This window comes from Anabrus simplex, chromosome 2 (assembly GCF_040414725.1).
Source record: "Anabrus simplex isolate iqAnaSimp1 chromosome 2, ASM4041472v1, whole genome shotgun sequence".
Taxonomy (NCBI): Eukaryota; Metazoa; Arthropoda; class Insecta; order Orthoptera; family Tettigoniidae; genus Anabrus; species Anabrus simplex.
In genome coordinates, this window is record NC_090266.1 from 659049437 (window position 1) to 659073978 (window position 24542).

A 24542-nucleotide genomic window follows, 5' to 3' on the forward strand; every position below is an offset into this window, starting at 1 on the left:
CATTTGGAGCATTGCGACCTATGGTTCTGAAACCTGGACTCTATTAAAGGCTAATAAGAAAAGAATGGATGCATTTGAAATTAGGTGCTGGCGTCGAATGTTACGAATTCCCTAGACTCATAGGCTAACAAATGAAGAAGTTCTCAAGAGAGCTGAAGAAACCATCAGTCTAGAAAAAATTATCGCAAAAAGATGATGTAGTTGGATAGGTCATTTACTCCGACATTCATCATGGTGCGCCACACTGCTTGAAGGGAAACTGGAAGGAAAGACTAGAAGAGGATGACCAAGAGCAGGGTTCCTCGATGGCATTAAAGGGCGACATCCTTATCAACTAATCAAGCAGCTGGCTCAGAATAGAAGGTTGTTGGACGAGGACAATCATGCTACCCACCAACCATCAGGTTGAGGAGAATAAGAGAGAAAGTGCTGCCTGGTATTTGTAATAGAAAGCTTTTTATTGGACAGTAAATGCCAGTGATGGCTGTAAACTTAACCCGTTTAATTAGAGCTTATGTAATAGTAATAATAATGTTATTGGTACCGGGAGAGTTGGCCATGCGCGTAGAGGCGCGCGGCTGTGCGCTTGCATCCGGGAGATAGTAGGTTCGAATCCCACTATCGGCAGCCCAGAAAATGGTTTGCCGTGGTTTTCCATTTTCACACTAGGCAAATGCTGGGGCTGAACCTTAATTAAGGCCACGGCCGCTTCCTTCCAACTCCTAGGCCTTTCCTATCCCATCGTCGCCATAAGACCTATCTGTGTCGGTGCGACGTAAAGCCCCTAGCAAAAAAAAAAAAAAAGTTATTGGTTTTCATTTTCCACTAACTACATATGCATTATTTGGAGACTCCGAAGTGCCGGAACTTTGTCACGCAAGAGTTCTTTTACGTGCCCGTACATCTACTGACATGAGGTGACGCTTTTCTTAAATGTTTTTCAAAGAAATTGGAAATTTATTGAACATCTCCCTTGGTAAGATATTCGAATCCCTAACTCCCCTTCCTGTAAATGAATATTTGCCCCAATTTGTCCTCTTGAATTCCAACTTTATCTTCATATTGTGATCTTTCGTACTTTTAAAGACGCCATTCAAACTTATTTGTCTAGTAATGTCATTCCACGCTGTCTCTCCGCTGACAGCTCGGAACATACCACTTATGATATAGATGTTGATTCCCATAGGGAATCTGAAATATTTGTCCTGAATGAGTAAATTTATAATACCAATATAAATGGTCAGTTATTGGACATTATAAATTTTCCAGCTAACTCATTCTTGGTTGCCAGCGTTTCGCCCTCGTGTGCTAGGGTGGGCTCATCAGTTGGTACCTAGCACACCTACCAATACGCCGGCTAGTGCATACCGTGGAGGCCACTGCGTAGGCTAACTGGAGCCACCGGCAGTGCCAATGCACTAAGAGACTTTGTCTCATCACTAAAAATTGATGCCTGCTTGGCCATCAGATGATATAGATGTTGATTCCCATAGGGAATCTGAAATATTTGTCCTGAATGAGTAAATTTATAATACCAATATAAATGGTCCGTTATTGGACATTATAAATTTTCCAGCTAACTCATTCTTGGTTGCCAGCGTTTCGCCCTCATGTGCTAGGGTGGGCTCATCAGTTGGTACCTAGCACACCTACCAATACGCCGGCTAGTGCATACCGTGGAGGCCACTGCGTAGGCTAACTGGAGCCACCGGCAGTGCCAATGCACTAAGAGACTTTGTCTCATCACTAAAAATTGATGCCTGCTTGGCCATCAGATGATATAGATGTTGATTCCCATAGGGAATCTGAAATATTTGTCCTGAATGAGTAAATTTATAATACCAATATAAATGGTCCGTTATTGGACATTATAAATTTTCCAGCTAACTCATTCTTGGTTGCCAGCGTTTCGCCCTCATGTGCTAGGGTGGGCTCATCAGTTGGTACCTAGCACACCTACCAATACGCCGGCTAGTGCATACCGTGGAGGCCACTGCGTAGGCTAACTGGAGCCACCGGCAGTGCCAATGCACTAAGAGACTTTGTCTCATCACTAAAAATTGATGCCTGCTTGGCCATCAGATGATATAGATGTTGATTCCCATAGGGAATCTGAAATATTTGTCCTGAATGAGTAAATTTATAATACCAATATAAATGGTCCGTTATTGGACATTATAAATTTTCCAGCTAACTCATTCTTGGTTGCCAGCGTTTCGCCCTCATGTGCTAGGGTGGGCTCATCAGTTGGTACCTAGCACACCTACCAATACGCCGGCTAGTGCATACCGTGGAGGCCACTGCGTAGGCTAACTGGAGCCACCGGCAGTGCCAATGCACTAAGAGACTTTGTCTCATCACTAAAAATTGATGCCTGCTTGGCCATCAGATGATATAGATGTTGATTCCCATAGGGAATCTGAAATATTTGTCCTGAATGAGTAAATTTATAATACCAATATAAATGGTCCGTTATTGGACATTATAAATTTTCCAGCTAACTCATTCTTGGTTGCCAGCGTTTCGCCCTCATGTGCTAGGGTGGGCTCATCAGTTGGTACCTAGCACACCTACCAATACGCCGGCTAGTGCATACCGTGGAGGCCACTGCGTAGGCTAACTGGAGCCACCGGCAGTGCCAATGCACTAAGAGACTTTGTCTCATCACTAAAAATTGATGCCTGCTTGGCCATCAGATGATATAGATGTTGATTCCCATAGGGAATCTGAAATATTTGTCCTGAATGAGTAAATTTATAATACCAATATAAATGGTCCGTTATTGGACATTATAAATTTTCCAGCTAACTCATTCTTGGTTGCCAGCGTTTCGCCCTCATGTGCTAGGGTGGGCTCATCAGTTGGTACCTAGCACACCTACCAATACGCCGGCTAGTGCATACCGTGGAGGCCACGGCGTAGGCTAACTGGAGCCACCGGCTAACTGGAGCCCACCCTAGCACATGAGGGCGAAACGCTGGCAACCAAGAATGAGTTAGCTGGAAAATTTATAATGTCCAATAACGGACCATTTATATTGGTATTATAAATTTACTCATTCAGGACAAATATTTCAGATTCCCTATGGGAATCAACATCTATATCATCTGATGGCCAAGCAGGCATCAATTTTTAGTGATGAGACAAAGTCTCTTAGTGCATTGGCACTGCCGGTGGCTCCAGTTAGCCTACGCAGTGGCCTCCACGGTATGCACTAGCCGGCGTATTGGTAGGTGTGCTAGGTACCAACTGATGAGCCCACCCTAGCACATGAGGGCGAAACGCTGGCAACCAAGAATGAGTTAGCTGGAAAATTTATAATGTCCAATAACGGACCATTTATATTGGTATTATAAATTTACTCATTCAGGACAAATATTTCAGATTCCCTATGGGAATCAACATCTATATCATCTGATGGCCAAGCAGGCATCAATTTTTAGTGATGAGACAAAGTCTCTTAGTGCATTGGCACTGCCGGTGGCTCCAGTTAGCCTACGCAGTGGCCTCCACGGTATGCACTAGCCGGCGTATTGGTAGGTGTGCTAGGTACCAACTGATGAGCCCACCCTAGCACATGAGGGCGAAACGCTGGCAACCAAGAATGAGTTAGCTGGAAAATTTATAATGTCCAATAACGGACCATTTATATTGGTATTATAAATTTACTCATTCAGGACAAATATTTCAGATTCCCTATGGGAATCAACATCTATATCATCTGATGGCCAAGCAGGCATCAATTTTTAGTGATGAGACAAAGTCTCTTAGTGCATTGGCACTGCCGGTGGCTCCAGTTAGCCTACGCAGTGGCCTCCACGGTATGCACTAGCCGGCGTATTGGTAGGTGTGCTAGGTACCAACTGATGAGCCCACCCTAGCACATGAGGGCGAAACGCTGGCAACCAAGAATGAGTTAGCTGGAAAATTTATAATGTCCAATAACGGACCATTTATATTGGTATTATAAATTTACTCATTCAGGACAAATATTTCAGATTCCCTATGGGAATCAACATCTATATCATCTGATGGCCAAGCAGGCATCAATTTTTAGTGATGAGACAAAGTCTCTTAGTGCATTGGCACAGCCGGTGGCTCCAGTTAGCCTACGCAGTGGCCTCCACGGTATGCACTAGCCGGCGTATTGGTAGGTGTGCTAGGTACCAACTGATGAGCCCACCCTAGCACATGAGGGCGAAACGCTGGCAACCAAGAATGAGTTAGCTGGAAAATTTATAATGTCCAATAACGGACCATTTATATTGGTATTACATACCACTTAGTCGAGCACCTCGTCTTCTTTCTCCCAATTCTTCCCAGCCCAAAGTTTACAACATTTTTGTAACGCTACTCTTTTGTCGGAAATCACCCAGAACAAATCGAGCTGCTTTTCTTTGGATTTTTCCAGTTCTTGAATCAAGTAATCCTGGTGAGGGTCCCATACACTGGAACCATACTCTAGTTGGGGTCTTATCAGATACTTATATGCCTTCTCCTTTACATCCTTACTACAACCCCTAAACACACTCAAAACCATGTGCAGAGATCTGTACCCTTTATTTACAATCCCATTTATGTGATTACCCCAATGAAGATCTTTCCTTACATTAACACCTAGATACACCTAGATACTTAAAATAATCCCCAAAAGGAACTTTCATCCCCTCAGTGTAGTAATTAAAACTGGGAGGACTTTCACTATTTGTGAAACTCACAACCTGACTTCTAACCCTGTTTATTAACATACCGTTGCCTGCTGTCCATCTCACAACATTATCGAGGTCATGTTGCAGTTGCTCACAATCTTGTAACTTATTTATTACTCTATACAGAAGAACATCATCTGCAAAAAGCCTTACCTCTGATTCCACTTCTTTGCTCATATCATTTATATATATAAGAAGACATAAAGGTCCAATAATACTTCCCTGAGGAATTCCCCTCTTAATTATTACAGGATCAGATAAAGCTTCACCTACTCTAATTCTCCGAGATCTATTTTCTAGAAATATAGCAACCCATTCAGTTACTCTTTTGTCTAGTCCAGTTGCGCTCATTTTTGCCAGTAGTCTCCCATGATCCACCCTGTCACATGCTTTAGACAGGTCAATCACAATACAGTCCATTTGACCTCCTGAATCCAAGATATCTGTTATATCTTGCTGGAATCCTACAAGTTGAACTTCAGTGGAATAACCTTTCCTAAAACCGAACTGCCTTCTATCGAACCAGTTATTAACCCATTAGCGCCCAGAAAAAAAAGTTCCTACTTTAATGATATTTTCATTAATTTTTGATGGTTAGTGTATACAAATTGGGAAAATAACACAATATTTTCAAACAAGAATTTATTTTACGAGATATTAGCCGATACCATATGGTATCACTGGGCGGTTACACTGCTATCATTGTACAGGGTACAATAAATTGTTAATATTGTTCCAACCTGTTAACACAGCTTGCTGAGTATGGTATGTAGCAAAACATGTTACGCATAAGCCTACATTACACTTCAGACACGTTCTGCCGAATGACTTGCGCCCTTCACTGGCACATCTTCTCCTATTGCAGTTTGCAACAAAGTGATTGAGTCCATCAAATCTCAAAGCTGGCATTGTATTTCGGGCAACACTTACTCTCCCAGGAATCTTTTGTGGGACACAATAGCGTTGTAGATACACTTGAACAAGTTGAACAACTTCTCTACGGAAGTCAAGTTGTGATGTGCCCTTGTAGTCAGGAGGAGGGCAGGGAACATCAACACGTTCTAAGTCACCGTCAATCCATTCATAAATAGCTGGATTGGCTAATCTTTCCAGAATCCACTCAGGAGCTTGTTTTTCAGGTTGTTGTTGTTGTTGTCGCTGCTGCTGTTGTTGATTCTTCTCCGTAGGCTGCATGGATGGTGAGAAAGTACTAGAAGAAATTTCAAGGGGTTCATAATCTCTTCCAATATGTTCGTTGTTTGCTAAGCGTGTTTCAGCTGCAGCACGCAGCTGACGTCCAGTTAGGTTATGAACCATTCCTCCCTCATCTTCATTGGCTGAATCTTCATCTGTGTCAACATTACCATCCGGTAGTTCAATGAAAATATCCTCAGTCTGATGTCCTAACTCATCGTCTGCTTCCAATATATCCATCTCTTCTGATAAGGTCAGTCCACCCCTGGACTAATAAAAGATAAATATGTAATCAACTACATTTAGCACATAAGTAACCTTCCAATGTACGATATAATATTTTAAAAATTACTGTATCAACGGCTTGATATCATAAACGCCCAGTGATACCATATGGTATCACGCACTTAGAGGCATTGCTGTGTTGTCACAAATAACATTGTTGAAATTCAAATGTTACAGAAGGTTTCTTTGATTCATCATCAATGTTATAATATACTGATTAGAACAGAATAATAGATAATGAGGGCAATATTATACTTACACATATCGAACGTTCATGATTTTCACTCCAGGGAATCACACCTGAATTCATGCAAGCGCTCCCGCCAACAAACCACTCGTAAGTGTCGGAAGCTTCTTCAGGCGCATGCGTCACTTCAAGCCAAAGAACGTATAAAGCTCCAACTAAACCCCTCTTGCGACTCAAGCCAGTACCAGCTCAGTTAAACTTCTACTGTCTCCTGATACCATATGGTATCAGTGGGCGCTAATGGGTTAATTTCGCAAACATGTCTAATATATTCAGAAAGAATGCCTTCCCAGAGCTTACATGCAACGCATGTCAAACTTATTGGCCTGTAATTTTCAGCTTTATGTCTATCACCCTTTCCTTTATACACAGGGGCTACTATAGCAACTTGCCATTCATTTGGTATAGCTCCTTAATGCAAACAATAATAAAATAAGTACTTTAGATATGGTACTATACCCCAACCCATTGTCTTTAGTATATCCCCAGAAATCTTATCAATTCCAGCTGCTTTTCTAGTTTTCAAATTTTGTATCTTATTGTGAATGTCATTGTTATCATATATAAATTTTAATACTTTTTTTAGCATTAGTCTCCTCCTCTCTCTGGACATTATCCTTGTAACCAACAATCTTTGCATACTGCTGACTAAATACTTCTGCCTTTTGAAGATCCTCACATACACACTCCTCTTGTTCATTAATTATTCCTGGAATGTCCTTCTTGGAACCTGTTTCTGCCTTAAAATACCTATACATACCCTTCCATTTATCACTAAAATTTGTATGAGAGCCAATTATGCTTGCCATTATGTTATTCTTAGCTGCCTTCTTTGCTAGATTCAATCTCCTAGTAACTTCCTTCAATTTCTCCTTATTTCCACAGCCATCTCTGACTCTATTTCTTTCCCATCTGCACCTTCTTCTTAGTCTCTTTATTTCTCTATTATAATAAGGTGGGTGTTTACCATTTCTTAGCACCTTTAAAGGTACAAACCTGTTTTCACATTCCTCAACAATTTCTTTAAACCCATCCGAGAGACTCTTTACATTTTTATTTACCGTTTTCCACCTATCATAGTTACTTTTTTTAAACTGCCTCATGCCTGCTTTATCAGCCATATGGTACTGCCTAATAGTCCTACTTTTAAGACCTTCCTTTCTAACACATTTATTTTTAACTACGACAAAAACAGCTTCATGATCACTAATGCCATCTATTACTTCAGTTTCTCTATAGATCTCGTGTGGTCTTATCAGCACCACGTCCAGGATATTTTTCCCTCTGGTTGGTTCCATCACTTTCTGAATCAGCTGTCCTTCCCCATATTAGCTTATTTGCCATTTGTTGGTCATGCTTCCTGTCATTCACATTTCCTTCCCAACTGACATTTGGTAAATTCAGATCCCCCACTACAATCACATTCCTTTCCATGTCGTTTCCCACATAGCTGATTATCTTAGCAAATAATTCTGAATCCGTGTCAGCCCTACCCTTTCCCGGTCTGTACACTTCAAAGACAATAAGTTGCCTATTATCTTTAGAAATGAGCCTTACACCCAGAATGAATACTCCCCCTCCCACCTCCTATCTCTACGATACACTCCAGTTCCGTGAGAAATTTCTGCATCCATTATATCATTTCTCAGCCATGATTCAACTCCTATTACAATATCTGGTAAATATATATCTATTAAGTTACTTAATTCTATTCCTTTCTTTACAATACTTCTACAGTTCAACACTAACATTTTTATGTCATCCCTACTTGACTTCCAGATATCTGTACCCTTATCGCCGCTCCCTAGACAACCCCGTTTCCCTGAATGTACCTCCCTATTACCCTTCCAAACAAATTTCCTAACTTATACGTTCCACTGCAGTTTAAGTGAAGGCCATCTGAGCGCAGATCCCTATCTCCTACCCACCCATTAGGATCTAGAAATTTCACTCCCAGTTTCCCACATACCCACTCCATAGTCTCATTTAAATCCCCAATCACCCTCCAGTCAGTATCCCTCCTACACAGAATTCCACTGATAACAATCTCCGCTTTCTTAAACCTCACCAGTGCTGCATTTACCAGATCCCACACATCCCCAACTATGTTGGTACTTATATCAGCTTGCCTTACGTTGTTGGTACCAACGTGAAACACTACCACCTTCTCCTTCCCCTCCTCCCTCTCTTCTACTTTCCTCAAAATCTGCCTCAACCTAATTCCTGGATAACATTCTACCCTGGTTCCCTTTCCTCCACACACTTTCCCCACGTGTCTAACGATGGAATCCCCCATGACCAGAGCCTCAACCCTACCTACCTCATTTGATCCCCTCCCCTCCTGGTCAGCCCTATCTTTCCTGATAGCTGCAGAAGCTACTTCCTCCTCCCTTTTCTCCTTCCCATGACCCTGTTCCACCTGTCTTTTCCTATCCTCTACTCTACATTTTCCTTTCCTACCTTTTCCCTTCCTCCTACTTCCACACATCTCAGCAACAGTTCCCTGTTCCTCATCTTCTCTCTATTGCTGTACCTGGAGTGGCTCGTACCGATTTTGCACGGACACCTGTCCTGAATTCTGATCCTGAATAGAGCCCTTAGCCTGCAATCTCCTTCCCCTTAGAACATTAGACCACCTGTCTTCTACAACTCCCCCCTTTCCTTCCTCTCCCTCCTGTACACCTACTGTAACCTGTACATTGTTTGAGGGAGGCCTATCTTCCTTCCTGTCTTCCGTGAGAATCCTAATTATCTCCCTCAAACTCTCCATCTCCTCCCTTATACCCCTCAATGCCTCGCCACACCCACAGTCCCTACACTTGCACTCCTTAGCCATTCTTTACGGGAAAAAATCAAAATAAAAGGAAAAAAATAACTTATGTGCAAAAAAAAATGAACGGAGGGGTATATTGTCTGGGATAGTACTCAAAGATCGCACAACAATAAGGTTGTTAATATACACTACTCTACAATACTACTTAGTCAAACTCTATTTTTATCCTACAACACCTGTTAATTACTGAATACCGAAAGGAATACAGAAGAATTACACAACTCTTAAACTGCAATTAAGTGTATCCTAATTACAACAACAGAGTTTTAGTAAAAGAGTTTCTACAGATACCTTTACTATACCACTACTACACAAATATTTTACAATAATAAAATAAGCACGCTAAGTTCTAATAAGATATTACTTTTTTACTACTGTACAGTACACTACAATAAGTTTAAACTACGTTCAGACGTATCCTAATTACAATACCGGTACCGTATGTCACTACTAAGCACAAACAGAAATGAAAATTGCAATTTTGAAATTTGTTAGATTTACTGTACTCAAAGATTATGAACAAAGCTAAATGCTTTTATTGGTACTATGCTCTAATAGATTCACACGAAAGATTCACACGAATATAGCAGGCAAGATACGGTACTATCTAAATATACTGTATCTATACTACAATTCTCAACTGAAATGTGGTTATATGAATTTTTATCATTGGTGGATTACTATTATTTTCCCTACCACGCAGGACGGAGAATAAAAGTGTTTTTAGATGCTGAAAAATAAGAGGTTGTCTACAATAATTTCCGTCAAAACTACGCCGGGGGTTGAACTGCAATATTATTGGGATATAGGAATTTGATTATTAACTTTTACTCGATCAGTAAACGAAGGTGGAAAGTACAAAGTATGAGGGGGAACTAAGACTACAAATTATCGGAATATAATAATCAGCTGATTTTTGTATTTATTTACACACCTACCATGTGCATGTAGCAACAATCGTCAACATTTCTAATAGAATCTTCAACAATCCAAAAACTTTTAGGTACTGTAATTATCCAGTGAAATTATCATGTATTCTCTTTAACTTCTTTTTAAATCAAAGTTTACAGGCGAATCGTGTTATTTAATTTAATAAATTATTTCTTTCGTGATAGTTTGAACGGATATCTATACGAAATATCAGAAATGTTGCGGTGAGATACAACTTCTTATGATAATCTGCCTTTGTAAGTATTATTACCAACGAACCTGCAGATATTTAAAAATATTGCTTTAAAAGTTAATATTATCTAAAGTATTTCCTAAACCTAAAATTCGAACAAGATACACCCAGCTAGCCTAACTTAACCTAGAAAACATAAACTACTGCGCACCAAATGAATTACTTGTTATAAAATTCAAATAAATATCACTACTCCCAATTTCTACCAACAAGCACTAAACACCAATATGTAAATAGCACTAAATGGAACACATACACATAAAATTTAAACAATTTCAATAGGTTTTACTTTATCACTACAATAATGCAAGAGCTCTCTCAATAGCCAACCGTTCACAAGCACATCCAACAATGGGCTCAGAAGGCAAGCGTTCTAGCGTCCGAGCTAGAACTTCTGTTTCATCATGTTTGGGACATTATACAGTTGTTAAGATCCTTAGTTATAAACATTGAGAGGTGTTTTCTAGGTGTAACATAATTCACAAGTGGTCAGTTATTATTATTACATATGACTTTGCACCATTGATTCATTCCAAAATGTATTCTTGGTTATTTTTTCTTTAAATGTACCCCTTTTTTAAACTCAACATTCTGTTAACTGTACGTATACCAATCAAATGAGGAAACAAACTCACGCAGCTGTTAACACAAGCAGTCCGAATCATGTTACCCTCAGTGGTGTGCATGAACAAGTGAATGTAGCACGGGATGTAGGCTTTACTACCTGCCCCACTGTCATTGCTGACACATTGTCGCTGCCTGTCCCACAACTGTGGGACAGTTGTCAAGCTGACAACATCACTGTAGCCAATTGATTATGAGGACGGTTTGAAAAGTTCTCAGAATCACCACTAGATGTCAGTGCTAGAGCAATGAGGTTCCCGTGCAATGATCACACATCCTTTGTGAGTGAACACGTGGCGCGTCAGTGCTCCAGCTGCAGGAGTGTGGTAGTGACGACTCTTTGTTGTTGTTCCCGCGTAGTGATTTGTGACAATGGAAATAATTGAGATTCGAGCCGTGATTAAATACTTCGTAAAGAATGGTATGAAAGCAAAGGAAATTCATGCCGACTTTCAGAACACAATGGGGGACTCTGCTCCTTCATTTTCAACTGTTGCGAAGTGGACCAGCGAGTTTAAATTTGGTCGGGAGAGCTTGGATGATGATCCGCGTAGTGGACGGCCAAAAAGTGTTACAACCCCGGCATTTATCGCAAAAGATAAAATGGTCATGGAGGATCGTCGACTGAAAGTGCGGGAGATTGCTGAAGCTGTAGGGATGTCTTCTGAATGGGTATATTATATTTTAACCGAAGGATTGGGTATGAAAAAATTATCTGCAAGATGGGTGCCGCGGCTCTTGACATTGGACAATAAACGCACCAGATTGGAAATGTCCGAACAAAGTCTGGCCTGTTTTCAGTGCAACCAACAAGATTTTTTGCGCCGGTTTGTGACTACAGATGAAACTTGGGTCCACTACTATACCCCAGAGACAAAACAGCAGTCAAAGCAGTGGAAACATACTGATTCACCACCACCAAAGAAAGCAAAGGCAGTGCGTTCGGCCGGAAAGGTCATGGCCTCAGTTTTCTGGGATGTAAAAGGCATTCTGCTGATAGATTATCTTCCTACTGGCCAAACAATTACGGGTCAATACTATGCAAACCTCCTAGACCAACTACAGGAAAAGATACACGAAACAAGGCCTGGTTTGGCAAGGAAAAATGTCATCTTTCATCAAATCCACCTTATTCACCTGATTTGGCACCATCATACTTTCATCTATTTCCCAAGCTGAAAATTTTCCTCGGTGGACAGAGATTTTCTACAAGGGAAGAACTGACAGTCGAATTGGAGAGGTATTTTGCAGGCCTGGAGGAATCTCATTTTTGAGATGGGATCGAGGCATTGGAAAATCGCTGGACCAAATGCATTAGTCTACAGGGAGACTATGTTGAAAAATAAAAGCAGTTCCACCGAGGTAAGATACTTAATTCTTGTACATTCCGAGAACTTTTCAAACCACCTACGTACATAAAGGAGACATTTACTTGTGCTGAATTACCTGATATTCACCTCGAAAATGGAGCAGGTGGAGAATCTGCACATGTGGCAAGAGAGTTGTAAAGACAAATATTTCCAAACTGCCGTATTCCCAATAGCCAAATGTTTGTCGCTGTTCACCAAAGGCTCCAGGACACAAGTACGCTTCTTCCTCATGTTCAGGGTCGTGGACCACATCGTGGTCCTGCAGATTTTTGGCAGGAAGAAAAAAATTTTACTTGTCGAAAGGGACTGACTATAAGCACAAGGTGCTTGGCAAGGCAAGTAGGCACATCTAACTGGACTCTTCACTGTACATTGCATGAACAGCTATTGTACCCATACCACTACCAGAAAGTTCAGCATCTCCAAGAAGCAGATTGCCTACCAAGAGCTGAATTCTGTACCTGGGTCTTGTAACTATGTAAATGTAAAGCAGACTTTCCACATGAAGTGTTGGTTACACATTGCCCAGACATGGACAGAAGAAAACACTCCTGCCATTCACCAAGGTAATTTCCAGCACAGGTTTTCTATAAATCATTGGGCTGGGATCTTAGAGGATCAGCTTCTTGGACCATTCAAACTGCCTGCACAACAAACTGGCTCAATTTTTTATTTTAATTACAAAAATGTTGTGAAGAAACTTTTTCAAACAGGTCCACCTATTCAATACAATTGTCAATCTATTTATTTACACTAAATAGTTTTTTAATATTAGAACATGTTTTGATCCTTATGGGGTCATCTTCAGGTAACATTAAGAAATTGTGAAAAATATAAGTTAAGTAAACTACATACAGAGACATTTTAAAATACATTTTATGACATACAAATAAACAAACACATTAAAAACATATTATGAAAAACATACTGAGCCCTGAGAGTACTCATTGATGAGGTCATTGATGCAACACGGAAATGTGAAAATTAAGGCTAGAATGTTCTTATTTTGTGCAGTGGATGTAACCGTCTTTAGAAATTTCTTGTTTGAACGGTTGTCAATATGGAACTTGATACAAAGAAGCTGTGTGTGAATTGTCTGAATAGTGAGAACAATCTAGAAAAGAAAGGAACAGAAACATGAGAAAGAATGAAATAGTTACTTAAAAAATATAGGTGAATGACTGAAATATTACTCACCAATTCTCTTCCAGCCCCGGAGTGGGTTTATTCATGTATTGTTGTCAGCTGAATGAGTGCTAGCAGGTGTTCGCCTTGAGTCAGCATTAGAGGAGGTGAGTGGTGAAGCAGGGGAAGGGGGGAAGAGTTACATGGATGGGGTGTTTCGTTTACAGGGTGTTTTTGAAGATTTTTTAAATATAGAGTTTATTTCTATTTCCTCGTAAAAGAAAGTGTTAATTTTTTCCAAAATCTTGCTAAGATTGGAGTTTGTATTTTTACTCTGATCGAAGTGAATATGCAAGTTTTCTAGTATATTGGTATTCATATACATTTCATTAACAAATCCATAATTTTATACCAAAACTTTTAAAATTTTGTTAGTAGTTAACAGGAAGGTAAATGAAGACTGTTATGCTGTAAGATTGCCCAATTTATAATTTAGGGGCTGTCCAAGAATATTTTTCTTAACAAAACTGGCACTTTTTTGAGACTACCTAGCAACTACAAAAATGCATTTATTTTAATATTTATTTCACTGAACTATTATCATTAGTGTTCTTGATGTCCCCTACTAAATGTATTAGTTTATCATGATTACACAAAGAATTATAACACATTCTTTCAAAAATGTAAATTTTCAAAAATAAATTTTCATTTTTTCGTACTCAGTTTTTGAACAGGGATATATTATTTCTCAGTTCTAGTACAGGACATTCCTAAATTAATTATCTTAAATTTGAGACCTTTTTGAGGTAGATATCTGAATTAGAGCTCGACTTATTGTTGTTGGAACCTGAGAAGAAAACATAATTTTTAGTTTTGAGTAAATTAAGTTTAAAGTTTTGTATTATGATTAGACCTCTTTCTTTCTGCCTGAAAGTATTAGAATTCTCCCGCTGCATAGGTGGACCTTCCTCTTCAAGTTTCTTGTCCTCTTTCAGCTTTCTTCTTCCCCTGAGGTACCTCCTTTGCTGTCTTTGTTCAGCAGTGCTCTGAAGCTGACTTCTGCGTCCACTTGCCTCATCAGCTTGACACTCCTGATGCTGAGTACATACCAGGCACAATCTCCATTCTTCTTAAAACCTCTATTTCAACCTTGTTTCCACAATTAAGGTGTAAAACTGCCTCCATGACACCCAGTTTGAGGGTGGACAGCCCACATATGTATCTTTTCTACACCTCTTCCATACCATACCATTGAATAACTCATTGATATTTTGAGTCAAACCATGATGACACTTTGATAACATTTTTGGATCACAGAGCCTTTCATACATAGGCTTCATTGTATGTAGGACTTCTAGTGGTATTCCTGCTTTATGCTTATAATTGTCAAGTAAATTGCCAGCTTTGGCTCTTTGGTATGAACACCAACTGTCTGTTCCTATAGGGCACCTGTGATGGGAAGGCCTGTCTTTATGGGCAGTCAAATGATACAGTGTTGTCCATATAGCATTTGTGATATCTTTTATGAAACTGTAGTTGGAACGCAAATCATTTCCAATATAATTCTGACACTTGTCTATCAGTGCTCCAGTTAATTTGCCTATACCACCCATCTTTTTGTTATGTTGTACAAATTTTCTAAGAGCTGTTCTTAAACGCTTTTGGTAGTGGCCCACACATTCCAGTTTATTGACTGATTTACCATTGTATGGATTGGAATCACACACTGCCTTGTAACTTTTGGAATCCCCATCCCCGTAGAAATCTACATACTCCAGACCTCTACTCTCACTAGAGCGAGAAAATATTTTTACTGTTCCATATTAGGTGAAGACCCACTGTAATTTTTGGCACAGACTGCAGCATGATCAGCCTTCCAACCTAAATAGGATGGGGAATGCTTATCATCATTTGAATGCTTCTTACATCCAAGACAGTTTCTGGACATTATCTCAACAACGAATATACATCCAAATGCACACAGCTAAACAGGCAACGTGGCAGTATTTTCATTCAAAACGCGCAGTTATGGAAACTATGGAAACTCCCATTACCAAAGAGTATTACTGCTGCATACAAAGAGAACGCATGTGGAGCCATCTATGGAGAGCTATTCTACAAGGAAAGCCAAACTTGAATTAAAACATCGAAAGGAACCATGAAATTCTCCGTGCAACGATGCCACGCCCACCTCAGACCGAGACACAAGTGCACTGTTCCCTTTAAATCATTTTTCTGAGCATATTTATGCACGAAACATGTAAGACTATACATTTTCTTAAAGTAGAAGAATTAAGCTTTCATTAGGAAACAAAAATGAAAAAGTGAAAATTCCGTCCAAATACGTCATTTCAAACGTATATGAATACCTTAAAAATGGTCTCTTGTTCGCTACCTGGATGATTTCTAAGTCTCTCTTTAAAGAAGGAAATGTGTGGTTAAATTCAGTTATATGTTCGCCCCATTGCTGAGAATCTTTTATATATACTGGCATTCACATGTTCTTTGTGACGGGTTGTGAAATTTCTTCCGTGCAGTTAGGGGCGCACGGCTGTGAGCTTGCATCCTGGAGATAATGCTTTCAAACCGCACTGTCGGCAGCCCTGAGAATGGTTTTCCGTGGTTTCCCATTTGCACTCCAGGCAAATGCTGGGGCTGTACCTTAACTAAGGCCATGACCACTTCCAACTCCTAGGCCTATCCCAACGTTGCCAAAAGACCTATCTGTGTTGGTGCAACGTGAAGCAAATTCGAACAAAAAAATTCTTTCCGTTTGCACAATGTGACTTGGTGCATTTCAATTTAGAGACGCCTGATTGTATTTATTATTGGCTTTAACAGTATGTGTATTGTAAAAAAAAGTTTAGAATTAGTATTACAAGTCCTAAAAGCAATGTTAAATTTTTGCCTTTTGAAGATATTTGTGATCTGATAAAATTTCTTGTTGTTGTAAGTGAAAGTAACAAATTCTTTTGTCATCTTACATACTTTACTGAATGTGGTGACAGGTTTGGTTTTGATTTTGTTGATGATATTTTCAACATTATTTTTATTTTGTGACAGCTGTAGTATAAAGTGTGTTGATTTCTTTTTTATAATAATTATTTGACAGAGGGGTGTTGATGGCTCTGTAAATCATTCTATGAAATGATGCATTCTGATGAGTGTTGGGGTGAAAGGAGTCCTTGCTAATAACATTTATTGTCTGAGAGGTTTTTCTGTAAATATTATACAGCATTTGAGAGAGTGGTCAATTTTTAGATCTAAATTAATGGATTTTTTGGCCTCCTGTTCATGGGTGGGCTTAATGTGGGATTTAAACTATTAAGTCGCTCAAGTACATTATTTCTGTTGGTGGAGCGTTCATCAGTAATGGTAAAGACATCTCAATTATGAATCTTGACCAGTGATGAATACCATTCATTTAGTTAATTACACAACCCTGCATTTTCAAACTTTTCTTTTGCGGGAAGAGATGTGATAGGTGATCTTAACTAATTTTGGGTCGCTGAACACGAATCTGTTGTCCGTTTCAACGTATCACGTCATGTTTTCTCGCAATAGGTATATCAATATAAGAGATAGACCCGAATATTGCATATAAAAAGTACTGACAAATGTTGATAATTTTGGAAATATTTATAATTTTTTGTATTATTATATATATTTTGAAATAGTTGAATATTGTCTTGAATTATTATATACAGTGAATAATTATTAAGTATAAAATTACAATGAACTATTTAGCATTTATTGTAATATAATACTGATTTACACAAAACACACAAACAAACAACTCTGAGGCATGCTGCATGCCGTTACAGCGTTGCCAGAGCCTCGTTTCTTAACTCGCATTTCTATTAAACCTATTGGTGGGACTAGGTTTTGCAAGATAAACTTTTGTCATGAATTTCGACGAGGAACCGCATGATGTAGATGTTGATTCCCATAGGGAACCTAAAATATTTGTCCTGAATGAGTAAATTTATAATACCAATATAATGGTCCGTTATTGGACATTATAAATTTTCCAGCTAACTCATTCTTGGTTGCCTGCGTTTCACCCTCGTGTGCTAAGTTAGGCTCGTCAGTTGGGACTTAGCACACCACCCAAGACGCAAGGCTAGTGCATACCGTGGAGGCCACTGCATAGGCTATTTGAAGCCACCAGCAGTGCCAATGCACTATGAGAGCTATGTCTCATTTCCAACCGCATGGAACCGCATGCCGAACTCCACGTGCGGCATTTTTTGTTCACCCTGTATATCTGTAATTCACCTGCGTATGTGGTATTTACAGTGTTTTAATCCGGAAGCTATGCCATTTATATACAAAGAGAAAAATAGGGGACCCAGTATAGATCCTTGTTGTATTCCTTATGTCAACCGTACGCCAATTTGAATATTCATTGTTTTTATTAAATACACACTGCCAGCGGCCGGTGAGATAGGAACTGATCCACTGGGGTGCACTCACGGAGAAATTGAAACTATTTAATTTGGATATAAGTATGTCTCTCTCAACAGTGTTGAAAGCTTTACTAAAGTCCAATAACGCTAGAACTGTCAGTTGTTTGTTGTCCATAGCTTGCCTTATGTCATCCGTCACATCTGCTAATGCACTGCAAGTGCTGTGTCTCGATCTAAAGCCGGACTGGTGGATATCGAGGAGATTGTGTTGAGTAAGATAGTTGGTAATCTGCTTGTGAACTATGAATTCTAAAGCTTTTGACAATATGCATAAGATGCTAATCGGCCGATAGTCACCGACGTCCTTTGCCAGTCTTATTTTCGGAAGCGGGCGAACTATGACCATTTTCCATATTTCCGGATGTCCCCTGTTGCAGTGAATAATTAAAGATATTCACCAATGGATAAATGATGTGGTGGAGAATTTTCATGAGCATTTCATGGCCTATATTATCTATGCCCCTAGCGTTAGTCTTGATGCGTTTTATTGAGTCAATCACTTCTTGCAGTGTGAGGTGACTGAAGTAAAATTTATCTCAGTGTGGTGATGGCATATTATCATTTGTATTAATTGTTTTCTCTTTCACGACCAGATTAATTCCCATTGGCAAGATGAAATGGTCATTTAATTCATCTATGTTAACATTTATTTCTTTGTCAGATTTCTGGTTATTGATGCCAAAATATTTCATAGATTACCACATCGTCGCAGGGCATACGTCAGGTCTAATCAAGTTATGGGCGTAACGTAATCTAGCGCTTAGAGGTCATTTTATTGCGCGTTGTTTTATAAGTCTGGTGGTTCACTTCCATTGGGTAGTGCTTGTATGGTTTAGGAGCTCTGGAACGTTTTCCCGTACGCACTGGGGCGCACCGATCGTAGAGTTGCGTTACTAGGTTATTAAATGTTGAGACTATTTCCTCTACATTATTGGTGCGATTTACCTCCATCCACTGCACGGGAAGAGCATCTTCTTCTAATTTATCTGCGTCAATTCATCTGAGGTCCCTGAATGATAATATTTTTGTCCTTGGTTTTGGGCTTTGTAATTGGTAGGACAGGTAGATTATGTCATGTCCAGATAGTCCCGGGGCTGATGTTTGTCCATGTTGCAGGACTTTCGCAGAATTGTTTGTTATTATTAGATCGAGAAGGGTGTGACTGCAATTAGTGTGGTGGGTTGGTCTGAGTGGTAAAATTGTCATGTTACATGCTTCAAAAATATTACAAAACTGTCGAGTTGAAGCTGCGGTACTGTCTAACGAATTTGTGTTGAAGTCTCCCATTATAATGTGTTCATAGTCTGGCAGAAGGTTTATTATTTCAGTCTCAAGGTCGGTCAAATACCCTATTTTCGGAGGCTTGTAAACCACTCCTAGCAAGCATTTCGCTCTAAACAGTGTTATCTCTACAAACCAAAACTCTGGTTTACGTTCATACTGTGAAGGTGAATGGCTAATTACTTGAGGTTTGAGGTCTCTGGCAACATAAGCCGCCACCCCCCCACCGCCTTTACCCTCGCGGTCATTTCGTAGAAGGACGTACCCGTTCATGCCAACAGCTAAGCTGGGGCATTTGCTCCTCAGCCACGTTTCAGACAAAAGAATTGTATGGAACTGGCACGAAGAAAATAAGTTATGCATTTCATCCATGCGCCATGCGCATTTGAGAGAGCAAAGACTGCACATTACAGTGACAAGCATTAAGAGCTCTTGGAAAGCGTTTCACGGTTTCCTTCAAGATAGTAGCGGCTGAATGAGGACCTGGGTTTGCTCTAGCAGCTATGTGCGCGTGAAGGGAGCGGTTAATGGAACAGGGGGATAAGGGGATTAAATTAAAGGAATGCGCTTAGGTCTGCTGACATCAGAAGCATGTCCTTGTTGTTTTATGCCAACTTCAGAACAGAAAATTAAAACTAAACAGGACTAACGAAAGGACTACGGTTAAATACAGTTCAAGCAACACTGATTACTGTCGAAATAAAAGACAGTGCAAAGCTAATAATAATGACAGAACACACTACATACAAATTATACAAGGTAAATCACACAAATGAGTCTAATTTCAAATTAGAGGGTTCTAACTAGTGATGTTATACTTGGAAAACAGATACCTGATATAGTAAAAGATGTGATAGGAAGTGTGTTATGGGAGAGAGAGAGAGAGAGAAAGAGAGAAAGAGAGAACGAGAGCTAGAGAGGAGAAAGAAAAAGTGAAAGTTAACTGTAGTGAATTCGTACTATGAAAGCAAGGGAAGACAATATTTCGGTACTCGCATTAAAAGCGAATGTAGTTCTGTATTGTTGTGGTGATGTTTGCAGATTACAATCTAGGAATATCACACATGCGGTTGATACGACGCCTTGTACCATCTGCCAGCTTAATTATGACATCCCCATTATCAGTCCAAGTGTTCCTCAGCCCATGAAAAGTGATGGCTGCCTTCAGAATTGCTAGACGAGTTGCAGTCAAGTCTTCCCGTATCATGGTAGGTGTTCCTTTTAATTGGCACTTCCGTGTGTAATGGAAGGACGTGAACTTCACAATGATGGGCCAAGGTTTTCAGGCACCTTCGGTCCTACTCTGTGGCTCCTATCAATGTCAGTTTTGGTTACCTTGGCCTCCAGTTTATTGCAGAGGCTCACAACGTCGCCTGTGTTCTCACCCTCACTTTCAGCAATACCAAACAGATGTAAACTTGACCTTCTTTGGTACTGTTCCAGGGAGTCGCACTTCACCTCAACTTATTCTTTGAGATGTTTTATTTCTTTTTCGTGGCACTCAAGTTTTTTGTTTAGATTATTCACCAATTCGACATTTAACTGGAGACTACGCTCAGGTTCTTTCACCACAGTTTCCATCACCTGTCTCGCCACTGCACTTACAATACTGCCCACGAAGCATTCGGAGATTACGGCCTCGTCCAGTATCTTTCTCACTGCCTGTTTGATTTCGTTGGCACCACTGCTAGCTTTATTATGATGACGAACCATTTCTAATATAATTCTGATGTACACAATGATATTGATTAAAAACTGGTCTCACCGAGCTTGATAGCTGCAGTAGCTTAAGTGCAGCCAGTATCCAGTATTCAGGAGATAGTAGGTTCAAACCCCACTGTTGGCAGCCCTGAAAATGTTTTTCCGTGGTTTCCCATTTTCACACTAGGCAAATGCTGGGGCTGTACCTTAATTAAGGCCACGGCCGCTTCCTTCCCACTCCTAGCCCTTTCCTGTCCCATCGTCGCCATAAGACCTATCTGTGTCGGTGCGATGTAAAGCAACTAGCAAAAAAAAAAAAAAAAAAAAAAAAAAAAACAACTGGTCTCAACTTGAACCCTGGCACAAGTTCCACAGATTTGCATTTTTCCACACCACACACTGCTTCCGTTCACCTTCAAAATTCACTTCAACGGAGAGCTGATTTACTTGCATGCTTGCATGAGCAGAGACAGGTACGGCCAACATGCTGTTATTGGAGCAAAGCTATCCATTCACAACAAGGCTTATTACATACTCTAGAACATTGCATCCATTTTCTCATGGAAGTAATTTCCAAGGATTACTATAAGGTTGATACAAAATATTGGTTTGTTGCATCGTTCTCGATTGCTACAAGATATATCTGCACTTATACCCCTAACATCCTGTGTATGAAAAAACAAGGACATTTTCACTATTAACAGTCTCCAAATCAATGGGCAAGAAATCACTGGCTGATTGTATTGCATTGTTAATACCACATCCTGTGTGTAGCATTTCTCTCTGCAAAAATGTGTTGAATTTTCTGAATGAGTTGTGTTGTTGTTTTCTTGCAACTCCATTAAAATTGCTGTTTGTGGTATCACCACAGAAAGCAGTAACCTTAATTGTGAGATGATGTCCAGCTGTCAAAGAATCTGTTAGCATAGAGAAAGGTACAAACACTCCCGTTAACATTTAGTATGGGCGCATGAAAATTTTGGCTCAAAACATGCTTGAATTAGTTGCTTTACATCGCAATGACACAGATATGTCTTATGGCAATGATGGGACAGAAAAAGGCCAGGAATGAGAAGGAAGTGGCCTTGGTCTTAATTAAGGTACAGCCCCAGCATTTGTCTGGTGTGAAAATGAGAAACCACGAAAAACCATCTTCGGGATATCGATAGTGGGGTTCGAACCCGCTATCTCCCGAATAATGGATACTGGCCACACTTAAGCGACTGCAGCTATTGAGCTTGGTGTAGTATTTATAAAGAACTGGGTCATCATTTTTTAACAAATGGCACTTTTCATCATATTTATGGTGTGCAGATGCTAAGTGTTTTGTTATGTTGCTACACCACTGTGTGCAGCACTGGAAGTTCCTCTGCATGCTTCACATGAGACATGACCATCTGAATTTGTCTTTTTGAGAAATGGATTTTTTTTTTTTCCTGTAAGTCACATTTTGGAGTACTTTTCTGTTTGGGCATTGTTCTTGTTTAGCATAAAAAGCACATTTAACACTGTTGTTGGTTACAGATTACATATAATGAGCATGCCATGGTAGCTAAGTAACCAGACTGATGTTAACAGCAATCAGAAACAAAACAAAACCAAAACCAAAGTGTTGCCAACTTGAGTTTATGAATGTTCTTAGTCTGACCAAAGACCACATGCATAACATGACTAATTGGCAGCGTTTGTACAGACTAGTGGCTTATGTACAAAATGGTTTTTACTCTATTATAACGCATTGTGAAATTGCAGGGCATATGAAGTTTACAATCAGCAAAAGAGGGCATTTTGGCATTCTGCTATACTTGCAAATTTTGAGAGGGCAGACAATTTGAAAGGAAAACATGCAGATAGCCTAGACTAACTATTTGATATGTGATGTATCATGTTTTGTAATAAATTATATGATAATTATTACATGTAAATTTGTATCCTATTCTGTTGTTACAGATGTATTCAGAACTACAAAACCATTTGGCAGTTTTGCAGCTATTCTCTCTACCTATGCTGTGAGCTCTATTCTTCATGGTCTCAACTTTCAGTTGGCAGCTGTTTTGCTATCCTTGGGAGCATACACATATGTGGAATATGTGCTGAGGCAAAAACTTGCTACTATTTTTGGAGCCTGCATTCAAGTTCGCCCATGTAGGAAAGACTGCTCCCATCGTAATAAAGAAAAACGCTTGTATGTTGTGCTTGCAAATATTGGATTTGGATTTGTTGCCATATTTCATCTTTCATACCTAGGAGTCATGTTTGACATGTCCTCAAAATTTCAGGAAGAGGGCTATAATTTTACACACACACTCTCAAAGTGGTCCCATCTTAGCTATGTTAGTCACTGGTTTGCCCTAAGTATGTACATTTTCTACCTTCTTATATAAGTTTCTGAAAGTGACTGTGTTAAACATAATAAGAAACAATAAAACCAAACTAACAGACTGAGATATTTTGTATTCTTCCTTTTGTAAAGTGAGAGATGAGTGTTGATGTGATATGTTGTGGTACAGTGTTGTGATCATTTTTTGTAGACATTTCTTTTTATAATTATTTGATTCAGATTTAATAATATACAAGAATGAAAAATAGAGTTACTATAACTTACAAATATGTTGCCACCTTTCTCCTCTACAAGATATGGTTTTTGTAATTTCTTATTCCCTGATTACCCATCAGCATCGAAGAGGCAGGGGAAAACTTCACGTCTGACAGAATCAGTAAGAATATAAATTCTAGGAATGTGGGGTTTTTTTTAGAGTTAGTATGCATTGTTACACAGTCATAGTAGTTAACTGTCAGACTGAGTAATAATCGTGAGTTTTTGCAACTAATCCTAATTTTTCATTCTTGAGAATGGAAACTAACAAAGTGTGCACGATTACTCATTACCTATAATTTAACCCAACAAAAGCCTGTTAAGATGGCAGCACCGAGGTTAGCGATGCGTTGTTGTCGATGATAGCTGTCAAAAAGCACGTGGCTGTCGAAAATCACGTGGATTTGTTTACCGATTCAAATCTCGCGCTAGTGAGGTTAAGTTGGCAGCATTGAGGTTTAGGCCCGTCGAGGTGGCAGCAGTGAGGTTAGCGATGCGTTGTTGTCGATGATAGCTGTCAAAAAGCACGTGGCTTTGTTTACAAATTTAATTTCCCGCGGAAGGAGGAGCGGGCCCCTCGGAAGGCCCCTGGGTAGGCTCCTCGGAAGGCCCCTCAGAAGGCCTCCAGTGCGGAGGAGGAGGTCCCTGGGAGCCCGGTGGCGGCGGCGGCACCAAACCATCCAATATACCTAATCATGCAAATGCCCAGTACATGGATGACTAAAACTATTACTATTTTTACTGTTTGTGTAACTTCATCATTTCATCTACCTCGGTGTTACACGTGTTTGTTTCCATCAATGAACTGAGTAGAGGGATTTGATTCCCTCTTCAGCCATCCTCGAAGTGGATTTCTGTGGTTTCCCACTTCTTCTCCAGGCAAATGCCGGGATGGTACCTGACTCCTTCCGCTCCAAGGCCTTTC

General features: G+C 39.8%; 1 protein-coding gene across 10 annotated transcripts in view; it reads left to right on the forward strand.

Annotated features, from left to right (window-relative positions):
• The window catches only part of por (Protein-serine O-palmitoleoyltransferase por), a 194088-nt gene extending 170477 nt beyond the window's left edge, over nucleotides 1-23611 (forward strand). For all 10 annotated transcript variants that reach the window (XM_067139315.2, XM_067139307.2, XM_067139306.2 and 7 more), the window contains one exon: nucleotides 22972-23611. In XM_067139315.2, coding sequence (XP_066995416.1) covers nucleotides 22972-23405 — 434 coding nt within the window. In that variant the 3' untranslated portion in view covers nucleotides 23406-23611. The remainder of the gene's footprint in view (nucleotides 1-22971) is intronic.
• The last annotated feature ends 931 nt before the right edge of the window (nucleotides 23612-24542 follow it).